Source organism: Cherax quadricarinatus, chromosome 91 (assembly GCF_038502225.1).
Source record: "Cherax quadricarinatus isolate ZL_2023a chromosome 91, ASM3850222v1, whole genome shotgun sequence".
NCBI classification, from domain to species: domain Eukaryota; kingdom Metazoa; phylum Arthropoda; class Malacostraca; order Decapoda; family Parastacidae; genus Cherax; species Cherax quadricarinatus.
Window position 1 is genome coordinate 154341 of NC_091382.1, and position 15660 is coordinate 170000.

Here is a 15660-nt window from a genome sequence, read left to right on the forward strand (position 1 = left end):
CAGCAAGGGACTAGCTCCCTTAAGGTTTACTATACTAATAGCAGGAGTGTAAGAAATAAGATAGATGAGCTAAGATTAATTGCAAGTGCAGGAGACATAGATATTATTGCTATAACAGAGACCTGGCTCAATCTGAAAGATAGAGAGATGCCCTCTGAATGTCACATACAAGGCTATAAATTATTCCACACTGACAGGGTCAACAGGAAAGGTGGTGGAGTAGCGATGTATGTCAGAGACAATTTAAATTGTTGTGTTAGACAAGATATTAAATTAGAAGCGTCCGCCACTGAATCTGTTTGGTTACAGCTTCTCGAGGGCCGAGAAAAACTAATTTTGGGTGTGATTTACAGGGCCCCAAATCTTGATAGGGAGTGCAGTAAACTTCTATGGGACGAAATTCGTAAGGCATCTACATACGAAAATGTTGTGCTAATGGGAGATTTCAACTATAGACAGATTGACTGGAGCAATTTGACAGGAAATTTAAGAGTCAGGTGACTTTCTTGATACGATCCAGGATTGTTTTTTAAAACAGTTTGTGACAGAGCCAACTAGGGGAAATAACCTCCTTGACTTGGTTCTTGCCAGTAGGGAAACACTAATTAATAATCTTGAGGTTAATGATGAGCTTGGGGAAAGTGATCACAAATCACTCAGTTTTAATATATCATGGAATTCCCCTAATAATGGCAATCAAGTCTCCGTCCCTGACTTTCGCTTGGCTGATTTCATAGGACTGAAAAATTACTTAGGTGGGCTGAACTGGAATGACCTGACTAAGGGTCAGGTAGGTGGTGATGGTTGCCGATATGATGCTTTCCAGGGCATAGTTCTAGCTGCTCAGTCAAATTATGTTCCAAATAGGGAAATCAGATCAAACAAAAATGATCCTAAATGGATGAACAATAGATTAAAATATCTGATTGGTCAAAAGAGAGGCATATATAGGCAAATCAAAAGAGGAGAGGGGCAATTGAGAAATCGATATATTCAGTTAAAGAGAGAAATAAAAAAGGGAATTAGAAAAGCAAAAAGAGATTATGAGGTTAAAGTTGCAAGAGAATCGAAGACTAACCCAAAAGGATTCTTTCAGGTATACAGAAGTAAGATCAGGGACAAGATAGGCCCACTCAAAAGTTCCTCGGGTCAGCTCACTGACAGTGATAAGGAAATGTGTAGAATTTTTAACACATACTTCCTCTCAGTTTTTACACAGGAGGATACCAGCGATATTCCAGTAATGATAAATTATGTAGAACAGGACGATAATAAACTGTGTACTATTAGGGTCACAAGTGACATGGTCCTTAGGCAAATAGATAAATTAAAACCTAACAAATCCCCAGGCCCTGATGAACTGTATGCAAGGGTTCTAAAGGAATGTAAAGAGGAGCTTAGCACACCTTTGGCTAATCTTTTCAACATATCACTACAAACTGGCATGGTGCCAGATAAGTGGAAAATGGCAAATGTGATACCTATTTTCAAAACAGGTGACAGGTCCTTAGCTTCGAACTATAGACCAATAAGCCTAACCTCCATAGTGGGAAAATTTATGGAATCAATAATTGCCGAGGCAGTTCGTAGCCACCTTGAAAAGCATAAATTAATCAACGAATCTCAGCATGGTTTTACAAAGGGGCGTTCCTGCCTTACGAATTTATTAACTTTTTTCACTAAGGTATTTGAGGAGGTAGATCATGGTAATGAATATGATATTGTGTATATGGACTTCAGTAAGGCTTTTGACAGGGTCCCACATCAGAGACTATTGAGGAAAATTAAAGCACATGGAATAGGAGGAGAAATTTTTTCCTGGATAGAGGCATGGTTGACAAATAGGCAGCAGAGAGTTTGCATAAATGGGGAGAAATCAGAGTGGGGAAGTGTCACGAGCGGTGTTCCACAGGGGTCAGTGTTGGGCCCCCTGCTGTTCACAATCTACATAAACGACATAGATGAGGGCATAAAGAGCGACATCGGCAAGTTTGCCGATGACACCAAAATAGGCCGTCGAATTCATTCTGACGAGGACATTCGAGCACTCCAGGAAGATTTGAATAGACTGATGCAGTGGTCGGAGAAGTGGCAGATGCAGTTTAATATAGACAAATGCAAAGTTCTAAATGTTGGACAGGACAATAACCATGCCACATATAAACTAAATAATGTAGATCTTAATATTACGGATTGCGAAAAAGATTTAGGAGTTCTGGTTAGCAGTAATCTGAAACCAAGACAACAGTGCATAAGTGTTCGCAATAAAGCTAATAGAATCCTTGGCTTCATATCAAGAAGCATAAATAATAGGAGTCCTCAGGTTGTTCTTCAACTCTATACATCCTTGGTTAGGCCTCATTTAGATTATGCTGCACAGTTTTGGTCACCTTATTACAGAATGGATATAAATTCTCTGGAAAATGTACAAAGGAGGATGACAAAGTTGATCCCATGTATCAGAAACCTTCCCTATGAGGATAGACTAAGGGCCCTGAATCTGCACTCTCTAGAAAGACGTAGAATTAGGGGGGATATGATTGAGGTGTATAAATGGAAGACAGGAATAAATAAAGGGGATGTAAATAGTGTGCTGAAAATATCTAGCCTAGACAGGACTCGCAGCAATGGTTTTAAGTTGGAAAAATTCAGATTCAGGAAGGATATAGGAAAGTACTGGTTTGGTAATAGAGTTGTGGATGAGTGGAACAAACTCCCAAGTACCGTTATAGAGGCCAGAACGTTGTGTAGCTTTAAAAATAGGTTGGATAAATACATGAGTGGATGTGGGTGGGTGTGAGTTAGACCTGATAGCTTGTGCTACCAGGTCGGTTGCCGTGTTCCTCCCTTAAGTCAATGTGACCTGACCTGACTAGGTTGGGTGCATTGGCTTAAGCCGGTAGGAGACTTGGACCTGCCTCGCATGGGCCAGTAGGCCTGCTGCAGTGTTCCTTCGTTCTTATGTTCTTCTTATGTTCTTATATATATATATATATATATATATATATATATATATATATATATATATATATATATATATATATATATATATATATCACAACCACGTATGTCCTCGCATCATAAACTATGCCTAATGATACTAGGTATATGATGCTTGTAGGACTCTTGGTGTAGTGGTTAAAACGTCATGAGTGTTGACAAGGGTTCGCTCCATTCCGTTTTTCTCATCATATTCCTCCCCGTCAGGTTGTTGTGCATGTTAATCTCGGGACCATGGTTCGAACCCCCGTCCACTTTTCTGTTTATTCACTAACAGTCGTGTGTGTACTCACCTATTTGTACTCACCTATTTGTGGTTGCAGGGGTCGAGTCCTAGCTCCTGGCCCCGCCTCTTCACCGGTTGCTACTAGGCCCTCCTCTCCCCGCTCCATGAGCTTTATCAAACCTCGTCTTAAAACTGTGTATGGTTCCTGCCTCCACTACGTCATTTTCTAGGCTATTCCACTGCTTTACAACTCTATGACTGAAGAAATACTTCCTACTATCTCTCTGACTCATTTGTGTCTTCAACTTCCAATTGTGGCCTCTTGTTTCTGTGTCCCCTCCCTGGAACATCCTGTCTTTGTCCACCTTGTCTATTCCACGCAGTATTTTATATGTCGTTATCATGTCTCCCCTGACCCTCCTGTCCTCCAGTGTCGTCAGGCCGATTTCCCTTAATCTTTCTTCATAGGACATTCCCCTTAGCTCTGGAACTAACCTTGTCGCAAACCTTTGTACTTTCTCTAGTTTGTGTGTGTGTGTGTGTGTGTGTGTGTGTGTGTGTGTGTGTGTGTGTGTGTGTTTATCTCCTGTATATACACCAAGAGATGTATATCTTTGCATATATACACAGAGGTGTATATTTCTCATAGAGATTGAATTGTTTCTGCCACTGTATTGTGAGTTAATTGTAAATTTTTCCAGCCACTGTATTGTGGATTAGTTGTTAACTGTTCCAGCCACGGAACTATGGGTTAATTGTTAATTATTCCAGCCACGGAACTGTGGGTTAGTTATTAAGTGTTCCAGCCAAGGTAGTATGGGTTAGTTGTGAAATGTTTCAGCTACGATAATGTGGGTTAATTGTGAATTGTTGCAGCAACAGTAATCAAAGTATTACACAGGTACATAACAAGTTCAGTATACTGTGAAAACCATTCAGAACAAGAGCACTGTATCATGGACAACATGTTTTAATTCCTCAGTAAGGAACCTTCATGAAATATTAGCTGGAAGTATGAGAATTGATAAGACTTCTTGCCTGTCACCTCAGCCGTGCTAGGAATTCCAAGATGTAATTTGAATAATGGGAAGGAAGAGAGAGGGAGGGAGGTAAACTGAGGGTGTGAGGGACGAAGAGTAGGATAGGAGAATGAGAGTTTTATTACCTTGAGTGAGATGGATGAGAGAGGAAACAAGATGGGTAATGTACGTCTGATTTAGATCATGAATAAGACACAGCACCTGGGTATGATGAATGAGACACATTTGCAACACCTGAATATGATGAATGAGACACATTTGCAACACCTGAATATGATGAATGAGACACATTTGCAACACCTGAATATGATGAATGAGACACATTTGCAACACCTGAATATGATGAATGAGACACATTTGCAACACCTGAATATGATGAATGAGACACATTTGCAACACCTGAATATGATGAGACACGTGCAACACCTAGGGTATGATGAATATGACACGTATACAATACCTATCTATGATAAATACATATGTATAATATCTGATTATGATAAATATGACAGGTGTATAATACTTAGGTATCTTTAGTGAGATGTTTCACCTGTACAACAGGCCCTATCAACCTTAAAGAAACATGAAGATGAAAACTTTTATACCGGAGACAGTGGAAGATGGAGAGAGGTGCAGCAGTTGAAGATGTCACATGTGGGTGGGGCCCACTAGCAGAAGTAAGTCAGACCCACAAGATGGGCCACAGATTTAGCAATGGAGCTGTAGACGATGGTCTCTGTGTTAAGATTCTATAGTGGTGCTGTATCACACAAGTATCATTGTATCGGTGGTATAGAATACCTAGAAGTTGACTGAGGACACAAGAATGAAGGAACACCGTACCAGGTTATTGACCCTTGCTAGGCAGGTTAAACTCACACCTAACCATACCTACTCATATACTTCTTCAACTTATATTTAAAGCTATCCAAAGTTCTTGTTTCGATGACAATAACTCGGAGTTTGTTTCATTTATCTACAAGCCTGATGTCAAACCAGTACTTTCCCGTGTCCTTTCTAAATCTAAATTTATCCAACTTTAATCAATTACCGCAAGTCCTGTTCCAGTTAGATACCTTATTTACATCTTCATGTATTCCTCTTGTCCATTTGCACATTTCAGTCATATCTTCCCTAATTCTGCGTCTTTCCAGAGAGTGCAAATTCAGCGTTATTAGCCTACATTCGTAGGAAAAGTTTCTGATATAAGCGTTCAACTTTGTTATCCTTCTATGTTTTCAGCATATATCCACTCAGCAATATGGAAATTGTATATGGGGTGGAAACACATATTAAACTTCCTCTCTACAACTGCGTATTAAGCAGAAAGCTGAGCAAAATCTTAATATGGTAAGTTTAGGTCACTTATTACAAGCTTCGCCGCTTGGGTCATACAGCACTTGGGTATGAAAGGTAGCACTAATTCCTGGTGCTAAGGCATCCTCTTGAAGGATTTACTCAAATAAAACACTATTTTCTGATGTTTTATTTGAGGTTCTTGTAAAATGTGAGGCGTGTGTGAAAGGAACGACACTGGTGTTTACAACCTGAAGGACCAGGCATCAGACATCAGGACCAGGTTCCAAGCACCAGGCTCCAGACGCCTGGTACCAGTGTCACCAGTTTAGAGACGGGTTCAAGTGTTCTTCTCCTGTTTATTTTCATGCAAAATGTAGCCTTGCTGGGAGAGTGAAGTATGGAGGGTGGGACCTTACGAGAGGGAAAATTTCTTCAGGTTTTTATAACGTGTGATCTGTGGCGAGTGTTCCTTGTGAGATGATGTGGCCAGTGTCCCCTGTGAGATCCCGTGGCCAGTGTCCCCTGTGAAATCCCGTGGCCAGAGTCCCTTGTGAGATGCTGCGGCCAGTGTTCCTTGTGAGATGTAGTGGTCAGTATCCCCTGTGAGATGCTGCGGCCAGTGTTCCTTGTGAGATGTAGTGGTCAGTATCCCCTGTGAGATGCTGTGGCCAGTGTCCCCTGCGATATGATGTGGTCAGTGTCCCCTGTGAGATGCTGTGGCCAGAGTTCCTTGTGAGATGCTGTGGCCAGTGTCCCTTGTGAGATGATGTGGCCAATGTTCCTTATGAGATGCTGTGGCCAGTGTCCCTTGTGAGATGACGTGGATAGTGTCCTTTGAGAGATGATGTGGCCAGTGTCCCCTGTGAGATGATGTGGCCCCAGCATCCTTTGTGAGATTTTTTCATGAAAACTTACTTGCTTGTCTACTGGTTTGATACCCTGACCAGAGTCACAGCTGGAAAAAGGTTCATCCCATTTCTAACATTATCTTTTAGGACATAGGTGGCTGAGGAACTGATCACCTGTCCTGTGTTATGTGTACTCACCTAGTTGTGTGTGTGTGTGTGTGTGTGTGTGTGTGTGTGTGTGTGTGTGTGTGTGTGTGTGGTGTGTGTGTGTGTGTGTGTGTGTGTGTGTGTGTGTGTGTGTGCGTGTGTGTGTGAGAGAAAAATTATATTGACCACAATTAACCGACAATATTATTCATCAATTAGTCTTGATATACCAGTCATCTCAGTCCCTCCAACACATCTCGAGGCTCGATACACTTGTCACATGAGTCACTCAGACACCTGGCTAGCACCATCATCCGCCTCATACCATCAGAATAAGGAACATCCACTTAACTTCCACTCCACAACACACACACTCAACTCGACACGATCAACTTTTTATCCCATTTACCAACACGTTTCGCTAGTGTTCCCCATATGCAATGTCAATAAGTGTCACCTGCGTATTATACACACTATAAATAAATAAATAAATAAATAAATAAATAAATAAATAAATAGACTTGGGACTCATCCTCAATCCCTCCAAGTGTGAAATCATCACAACGAACCAGGAAATAATCAATGTTGTGCGAAGAATCCTCCCAGAAGTCTCTACTACCACTCCGTCCAACAGTACCCTCTTGGGAGCACCGCTGGGTCACCAGGCCATCGACACAGTCCTCAAGGACAAATTGAATGACCTGACGAGAATGGAGGAGAGAATAAGCAATCTTGATGCCCATGATGCTCTGTATCTCCTCACAAGGTGCCTTAATATTACTTCCTGAGGTGTGCACCCTCTTTTGACAACCCAACACTAGACGAATATGACACACACCTGAGGTCAACCCTTAAGAAGGCACTGAACCTGTCACTAGAGGATCAGCAATGGGATCAGGCAACCCTCCCAGTACGACTGGGAGGTATAGGGGTGCGCAAAGCAACACATGTTGCTTTACCTGCTTTTCTGTCTTCGTGTTTGGCTTCAGGTGCATTAGTCAAGAAGATTGTTCCCGAACGCTTGAGAGACGTGGTAGGAGCTCAAGACCCCAGGTTCACTGAAGCAGCGATTCGGTGGGACACCCTTACAGATTCCTCCAGTAGACCAGCTCCTCCCAAAGAGCACAAACAGTCCCACTGGGACAAACCGATCATGGAAAAAATCGCCAACACAATGCTCTCCAACGTCTCAGGAAAGGACGAAGCTCGTCTCCTGGCAGTGAAGGCACCACACTCAGGAGATTTCCTGTTAGCTGTTCCCAATTCCTCCTTGGGCACTCGATTAGACCCACAGGCCATTCGGATTGGTATTGCTCTTCGCCTAGCCGCCCCCATCCTCACCGAACATAGGTGTATTTGCGGCAGGGCGACAGCTGATCAATTCTGACTTCATGGTCTCGTGTGTCACACACCAGAAGGGAAGTATGCCAGGCATGAGGAGGTCAATGACATCATAAAGAGAAGCCTCGCCACAGCCCGTTGCCCAGCTCAACGGGAACCCCAAGTGCAGAGGTCTGACGGAAGTCAAAAGCGTCCTGATGGAGCCACTATGCTACCTTGGAAGGATGGAAAGCAGATTGCCTGGGACTACACATGTGCCGCCACATTGGCAGACACCTACTTGCCATACTCCGTAGTGGAAGGGGGTGGAGCTGCCAGCCACAGGGAGACCCAGAAGATCCGCAAATATGAAGACCTTCCCCCTTGCTATAACTTCATCCCAATAGGGTCGGAGACCCTTGGAGCATGGGGCAAGTGTGCTCTAAAGATCCTAATAGAGTTGGGTGAAAAGCTCATCATAGAAACCAAGGACCACAGAGCGACCAGCTTCCTCTTTCAGAGACTCAGTGTTGCGATCCAGAGAGGAAATGCCTGCAGCATTCTGGGCATGCGGTGCACCGCCGGGGAGCTGGACGAAGTATTCGAGATGTAGCTCTGAGTTACTTACGTTGTTTTACTTTCTATCGTATTTTTGTGAATGTTTTGTCAATGTATTTTGTCTTTAAATAAAATATCTATAAAATATAGGGGGTGGTAGGAGAAAATTCTCAAACAGCTTCTGGGAGAACCTTGAGTTTTCCCTGAAGCAAGTTTATTCTCTTATCTGAGGATGAGGGTCCCTATAACAGTTCTAGAGGTGGTACCTCCCTATATTTTATACACACACACACACACACACACACACACACACACACACACACACACACACACACACACACACACACACACACACACACACACATATATATATATATATATATATATATATATATATATATATATATATATATATATATATATATATATATATATTTATTATTATTATCACACTGGCCGATTCCCACCAAGGCAGGGTGGCCCGAAAAAGAAAAACTTTCACCATCATTCACTCCATCACTGTCTTGCCAGAAGGGTGCTTTACACTACAGTTTTTAAACTGCAATATAAACACCCCTCCTTTAGAGTGCAGGCACTGTACTTCCCATCTCCAGGACTCAAGTCCGGCCTGCCGGTTTCCCTGAACCCCTTCATAAATGTTACTTTGCTCACACTCCAACAGCACGTCAAGTATTAAAAACCATTTGTCTCCATTCACTCCTATCAAACACGCTCACGCATGCCTGCTGGAAGTCCAAGCTCCTCGCACACAAAACCTCCTTTACCCCCTCCCTCCAACCTTTCCTAGGCTGACCCCTACCCCGCCTTCCTTCCACTACAGACTGATACACTCTTGAAGTTACTCTGTTTCGCTCCATTCTCTCTACATGTCCGAACCACCTCAACAACCCTTCCTCAGCCCTCTGGACAACAGTTTTGGTAATCCCGCACCTCCTCCTAACTTCCAAACTACGAATTCTCTGCATTATATTCACACCACACATTGCCCTCAGACATGACATCTCCACTGCCTCCAAACTTCTCCTCGCTGCAACATTTATCACCCATGCTTCACACCCATATAAGAGCGTTGGTAAAACTATACTCTCATACATTCCCCTCTTTGCCTCCAAGGACAAAGTTCTTTGTCTCCACAGACTCCTAAGTGCACCACTCACTCTTTTCCCCTCATCAATTCTATGATTCACCTCATCTTTCATAGACCCATCCGCTGACACGTCCACTCCCAAATATCTGAATACATTCACCTCTTCCATACTCTCTCCCTCCAATCTGATATCCAATCTTTCATCGCCTATTCTTTTTGTTATCCTCATTACCTTACTCTTTCCTGTATTCACTTTTAATTTTCTTCTTTTGCACACCCTACCAAATTCATCCACCAATCTCTGCAGCTTCTCTTCAGAATCTCCCAAGAGCACAGTGTCATCAGCAAAGAGCAACTGTGACAACTCCCACTTTATGTGTGATTCTTTACCTTTTAACTCCACGCCTCTTGCCAAGACCCTCGCATTTACTTCTCTTACAAATACATATATATATATATATATATATATATATATGGCACCAATGACACCATAATAGTTGCCATAACAACTGACATCATAGTTATGTAAATGGGGTTATTGAGTAATGGAGTTTTTCTCTTGTATATAGTCAGCAAGTAATGGCGTCAGAGTCGATACGTCAGTGTTTGGAATGTATGTTTAAAACAGTTTGTTTCCGCATCACGTTTGCCTCTTGTTTTATAACGATGTTAGTTGAAGCAGTTGTGTCTACGGCCTCTATGCAATTCCATAATCCCAGTGAAAGAAAAATCTCACTTAACAAAACTGGAATCAAGCTGAAACTACATGAGATGGACACACAGATCTCAAGCCAGACCTTTTAGATCACTGCCTGGTCAAGTAGATTGTTGCTGCCAGCAGTACGCACTTCAACATAGGCACCACAGCTTGACTAATCGGGAACTTACCTGAGGAATTTACAAAGTTCATTTTTTGAACTCAAGGGTCAGTTAAGCCATCATCAATTAACTCATTTTTTTTCTTTGACCATTAGTGTGGTTTATGATTGTGACTGATGATAGTGGATGTTGATTGTAGTTGATGGTCGTGTTTAATAATTGTAGTTGATGATATTGGCTGATAATTGTAGTTGATGAAAGTGACTGATAAGTGTAGCTGATGATAATTGTTGATGATTGTACTTGGCGATAGTGTTTGATAATTGCAGTTGATGATAGTGATTGATGATCGAAGTTGATGATGGAGGCTCACTAGGAAAACTAATAAACAGTATAATGAGTTAGGTGATAATAAAATCGTCATCCTAACACTGGTTTATATAATAACCTTAATATCCAGGTTACAAACTCAAGCAACCAAAAAAAATGACCAGGCAGCAAAGTTTGCTTGAATTTAAATGGAACGTGACGCTCAAATATGAAAAATAAATATTTTTTTAATGAGCAGACACACTGGGAATTAAGTGGGCGAGAGTTGTGTCTAAATTCAGGAAATGTAATATACAACAATATACTAATTTATTCCGGCTTGTCGTCAAAGATATTATACACTGGAGTATGGTATTTAAATAACTATCAGCATAAAAATTTAATATGCTGTACTTGGGTGAAATGAGGAACATTTTATTACATCAATGATATAGAATATCGGCAACACGAGCAAGTGTATGATACACAGGGATACCCAGCTGGTCATATCAGAAATGGACAAAACACGAGGAAGCTGCCTGGAAGATGCAATAATACAAACACAAAATACAATCCATCAGAATCAAGGATCATTCAGTCTAGTTAAACTTGTAGCACACTTTATCTTACATAAACAGGTCAGGGGAAACAGTGGCAGTACTCCCGTCTTGCATTTCACTCGTACAGTGACCTTGCTGCCCTAACCACTTACCTGACTACACTTCTATAAATTTGCTCGATGTACATCCCACTGAAATGACTGAAGAAGCCTCTCCATGAGCGAAATGTTTGCCATTGTATCGTTTCTCACCACATGTCAACTTGCGCCATTTGTCTTGTAACCTACCGGGTGATAAACATAAATATAAACATCTTGTGAATTAAAACATCTTGTCATTAAAAAGGAAAGAGGCATGGTTGCCTGGAATCTGGAGTGTGTGTATACTCACCTATTTGTGGTTGCAGGGGTCGATTCACAGCTTCTAGCCCCGCCTCTTCACTAGTCGACACCAGATCAACTCTCTCCCTACTCCAAGAGTTTTAGCCTGTGTGTGTCTGTGTGTATTTTCGTTGAGATCACGTTCCTCCACACACACACACACACACACACACACACACACACACACACACACACACACACACTGGGTACAATAAAAGCTTAGCACCAGAGTCCACACACACACACACACACACATCGTTCTTGATCAAAGATGCGTCTCTACAGCCTCAGTAAGTACTGCCCTCACTAGTTACAATCGCTAGTTGCACTAACCACTTACACTAACTAGTTACACTCGTCAGTTACGCTCACCAGTTATACTCACAAGTTATCCACACTAATTATACTCACCAGTTACACTCACCACTTACACTCGCCAGTTGTACTCAGCAGTTACACTCGCCAGTTACACTCACCACTTACACTCGCCAGTTGTACTCAGCAGTTACACTCACCAGTTACACTCACCACTTACACTCGCCAGTTGTACTCAGCAGTTACACTCGCCAGTTACACTCACCACTTACACTCTAAACTGATAACTGGGAAGATATGTCACTCAATTATCTATAATTCTTTTGGTTAGACTCTTTTAACTTCAATTTACTTTCTTCATATCGTTTTTGTGTAATAACTGGAGGAAAATATAATTTAAATTACTTATTATTTTATTATTTTTTATGAATTGATTGATATTGACTGTCTAATGAGACTCATACATACATTTCTCATTTCATAAATTTTTTACACGTATTGTTCTTTCTGTTTAAAATTGTAAAAAATATCACTTAGTATAATTATCAATGATATATTTTCTATTTCTTAAATTATGTTGTGAAGTATCTGATGAGTCTCTCTGTAGGAGTCATGGCGGTGATGGTTGGGCTGTGTCTCCTGGTCCACCACGCTCTCTCTGATCCAGGTATTTCAGTGAACCACACACGTTTTAACAGATTTATCATGACACATATATTATTGCAGACACGTGACTTGATCAGCTGTATCTGCCATATTGGCGGTTAAACCAGCTGTTTTTTTCTTTTAATAAGCACCGGCCATCTGGAGTGATAAACCGAAAATTATGACTTATTAAATTACAATGACACACACACACACATACACACACACACACACACACACACACATATATATATATATATATATATATATATATATATATATATATATATATATATATATATATATATATATATATATATATATATATATATATATATATATATATATATGCAAAACAACCACTCTGAAAGAATAGAGAAATTCCAAGCGCTTTCGTGACTACTCACATTATCAAGGAACTATACGCTTGGAATTTCTCTATTCTTTCAGAGTGGTTGTTTTGCATATTTTGAAATCACCTGTTCACTGTGATCTTATTGCATATATATATATATATATATATATATATATATATATATATATATATATATATATATATATATATATATATATATATATAATGAACATTAATTTTTTTCTGGTCTGCAACGAACAAGATCCTCATCACGGGCATGGCCACCATGGCCACAGGCGTGGTGGTGGCTGGGATGGTTATGGTGGTGGCTGGGATGGTTATGGTGGTGCCAACGCTGCTGGTGGTGCTGGCGGCAGCAGCCAAAATGTCCTTCAAAATGACATCGTGGTCAAGCCTGTCATAGTGTAAGTATTAATTTTTTTTTTCTCTCTCAACTTTCACACTTCCTCATCCCTTAATAAAAACTTTGACTCATTAATGTTCACTGAGGGTTTTGATTCAAGGAACTGGAGCTTTTTCTTATGATGAAACAGCAAAATTGTCTTCAACCTCCTCGAGTGAATTAGTTTATGTCATTTATACCTCCATGTAATGTGTTGTAATGCGTAATTTTTTCATTACAGACTGCAGGACGGTACAGCAATACCTGGACAAGTAGTAGCAGAAGTACCAGCAGAGTAGTTGGTAACCCTGACCCTCGCCATAAGTAACCATCATTTGTCTCCTCCAACACTAGCATGAGTCACCAACACAACCTCCAACACTAGTTATAGACCTTCACCATCATATGTCCCTTCCAACCTTCACCATCACTTGTCCCCTCCAACATCAGCATGAGGCTTCACCACCACCAACATAAAACGTCCCCACCTTCAACTATAAAAATAGCTACCAACAAGAACCAGAAACATAAACACTACCAGCTATCACCACCATCATCTGAAGGAGAAGTAAGCACCTACAGCACTACCTGCAGGATACACGGCCAACTACACCCCCATTAACCGTCACCACCACCGCCAGTTGACACAACAGCATCTACAATATCACCCACAGGAGCAACCACTACTACCACCTTTCACCGTCAACACCACACATTATAAAATATACAGAAATAAAAGCCGGGTACTAAGGTAACTGAATAAAGAGACCATTATAAACAAAAGAATAAATAGTCTCTGGATTACTGTGAAAGTAACCAGGAAAATAATCTTTTAATTCTCAGGAACAAAAAGACTCCTGTAACCAAAAATAAATTATTCGTGATGAATTTTGTTTTGACTTATCAATGAGTGAGACCATGTCAACACAGCACTGATACAAAATATACTCACCACTGCTATATGTATACAACTTTACCACTGTTGTATGTCTACAACTTTACCATTGCTATGTCTACAATTCTACCACTGCTCTGTCTACAACTTTACCACTGCTATATGTCTACATTATTATTATTATTATAATCAAGGGGGAAGCGCTAAACCCGGAGGATTATACAGCTCCTGGGGGGGATGTGGAAGGCATTCAGGCTTAATTCAGGGAACTGGAGCACAGATCCAATTCCCTAAATTAAGAGCCCCTCACCAACATCAAGGAACCTTCCTTGAGGGGTATATGTCTACAACGTCACCACTGTTATATGTCTAGAACTTTACCATTTCTATATGTCTACAACTTCACTGCTATATGTCTACAACTTCATCACTGCTATATGTCTACAACGTCACTGCTATATGTCTACAACGTCACCACTGCTATATGTCTACAACGTCACCACTGCTATATGTCTACAACGTCACCACTGCTATATGCCTACAACTTCAGAACATCTTAAGGGGTAAAAGTTCTGTTAAAATGCTTTCCTGTACTAGAGAAAATAAATCTTAGTATAAGTGCAAAATAACAAGTTTGGCTATGATATTATTTCCCTATTAACCCGTGAATAAATTACTGATAAACGAGGCAAGTTTTAATTTTTATTCCTCGTTGGACTCACGTTGTAATTTACAAGGTAGGAGCTGTTATCATACTTCAGCGTGGCTTGTATCCTGAAAACTGGCTTTCGCCTATATATGTACAGAACTTTTTCACGCTTGTGGGAAGGAACTAAAAAACAAATAGTTCCATCACGCCAGTTTTTCCACTTTTGGAAAAAAAGTTTTTCGCCCCCCTCCCCCTGGAAAAAAAAGCTGGACTACAGGTTTAGGATTTCAGGAAAATTCAGGTGGGTTTTCATTATCGTTTAAAACCGCTCTGGCACTTCTGTTTGTTTAGGTTTCTGTTATAGGGTATTCGTTGTGCATTCGAAACATGCTATACAAAACAATCCTGAAAGTCATGTCGGTCAACGGCAAGCACGGCCAACCAGTTATTTAGCAGCTGACCAATCTAGATATAGTCTGATCATCGAGGTGTATTACGCTATATGAAGCTTTAGAGTGAGGGTGGTATTACAACCTAGGATTTCAAAGGCCTGTTATCCCAGGTGTAATGGGAGCAAAAGAAACACAGCAGAAAAAGTTTAGACTTATATTATCCTTCACCAATTTAGAACAGCAATATGTACACTATGTACAGTAATAAGTATAGTGCACGTCACGGTAAGCAAGGCAGAAATAGAAGCCACAAGATAGCAGACCGTGCTCAACCAGCTCTAGAATGGGAATGACAAGGGCAGACAGGAGAGCGGTATCCACATAACCTCTGC

The 15660-nt window shown here is 40.9% G+C and overlaps 1 protein-coding gene and 1 long non-coding RNA gene across 3 annotated transcripts in view; one reads left to right on the top strand and one right to left on the bottom strand.

Annotated features, from left to right (window-relative positions):
- Positions 1-11712, bottom strand: part of LOC128704912 (uncharacterized) — a 71398-nt gene extending 59686 nt beyond the window's left edge. For both annotated transcript variants that reach the window (XR_011394575.1, XR_011394574.1), the window contains exons 1-2: positions 11625-11712; positions 11387-11517 (exon numbers count right to left, since the gene is read on the bottom strand). This is a non-coding gene — a long non-coding RNA (uncharacterized lncRNA). The remainder of the gene's footprint in view (positions 1-11386; positions 11518-11624) is intronic.
- Positions 11713-11824: 112 nt separating this feature from the next.
- LOC128704911 (uncharacterized) lies at positions 11825-14220 on the top strand. The gene is made up of 4 exons (XM_053800130.2): positions 11825-11904; positions 12537-12596; positions 13192-13354; positions 13574-14220. Exons 1-4 carry the CDS (start codon positions 11886-11888, stop codon positions 13629-13631), a joined length of 300 nt encoding a protein of 99 aa, XP_053656105.2. The 5' UTR covers positions 11825-11885; the 3' UTR covers positions 13632-14220.
- The last annotated feature ends 1440 nt before the right edge of the window (positions 14221-15660 follow it).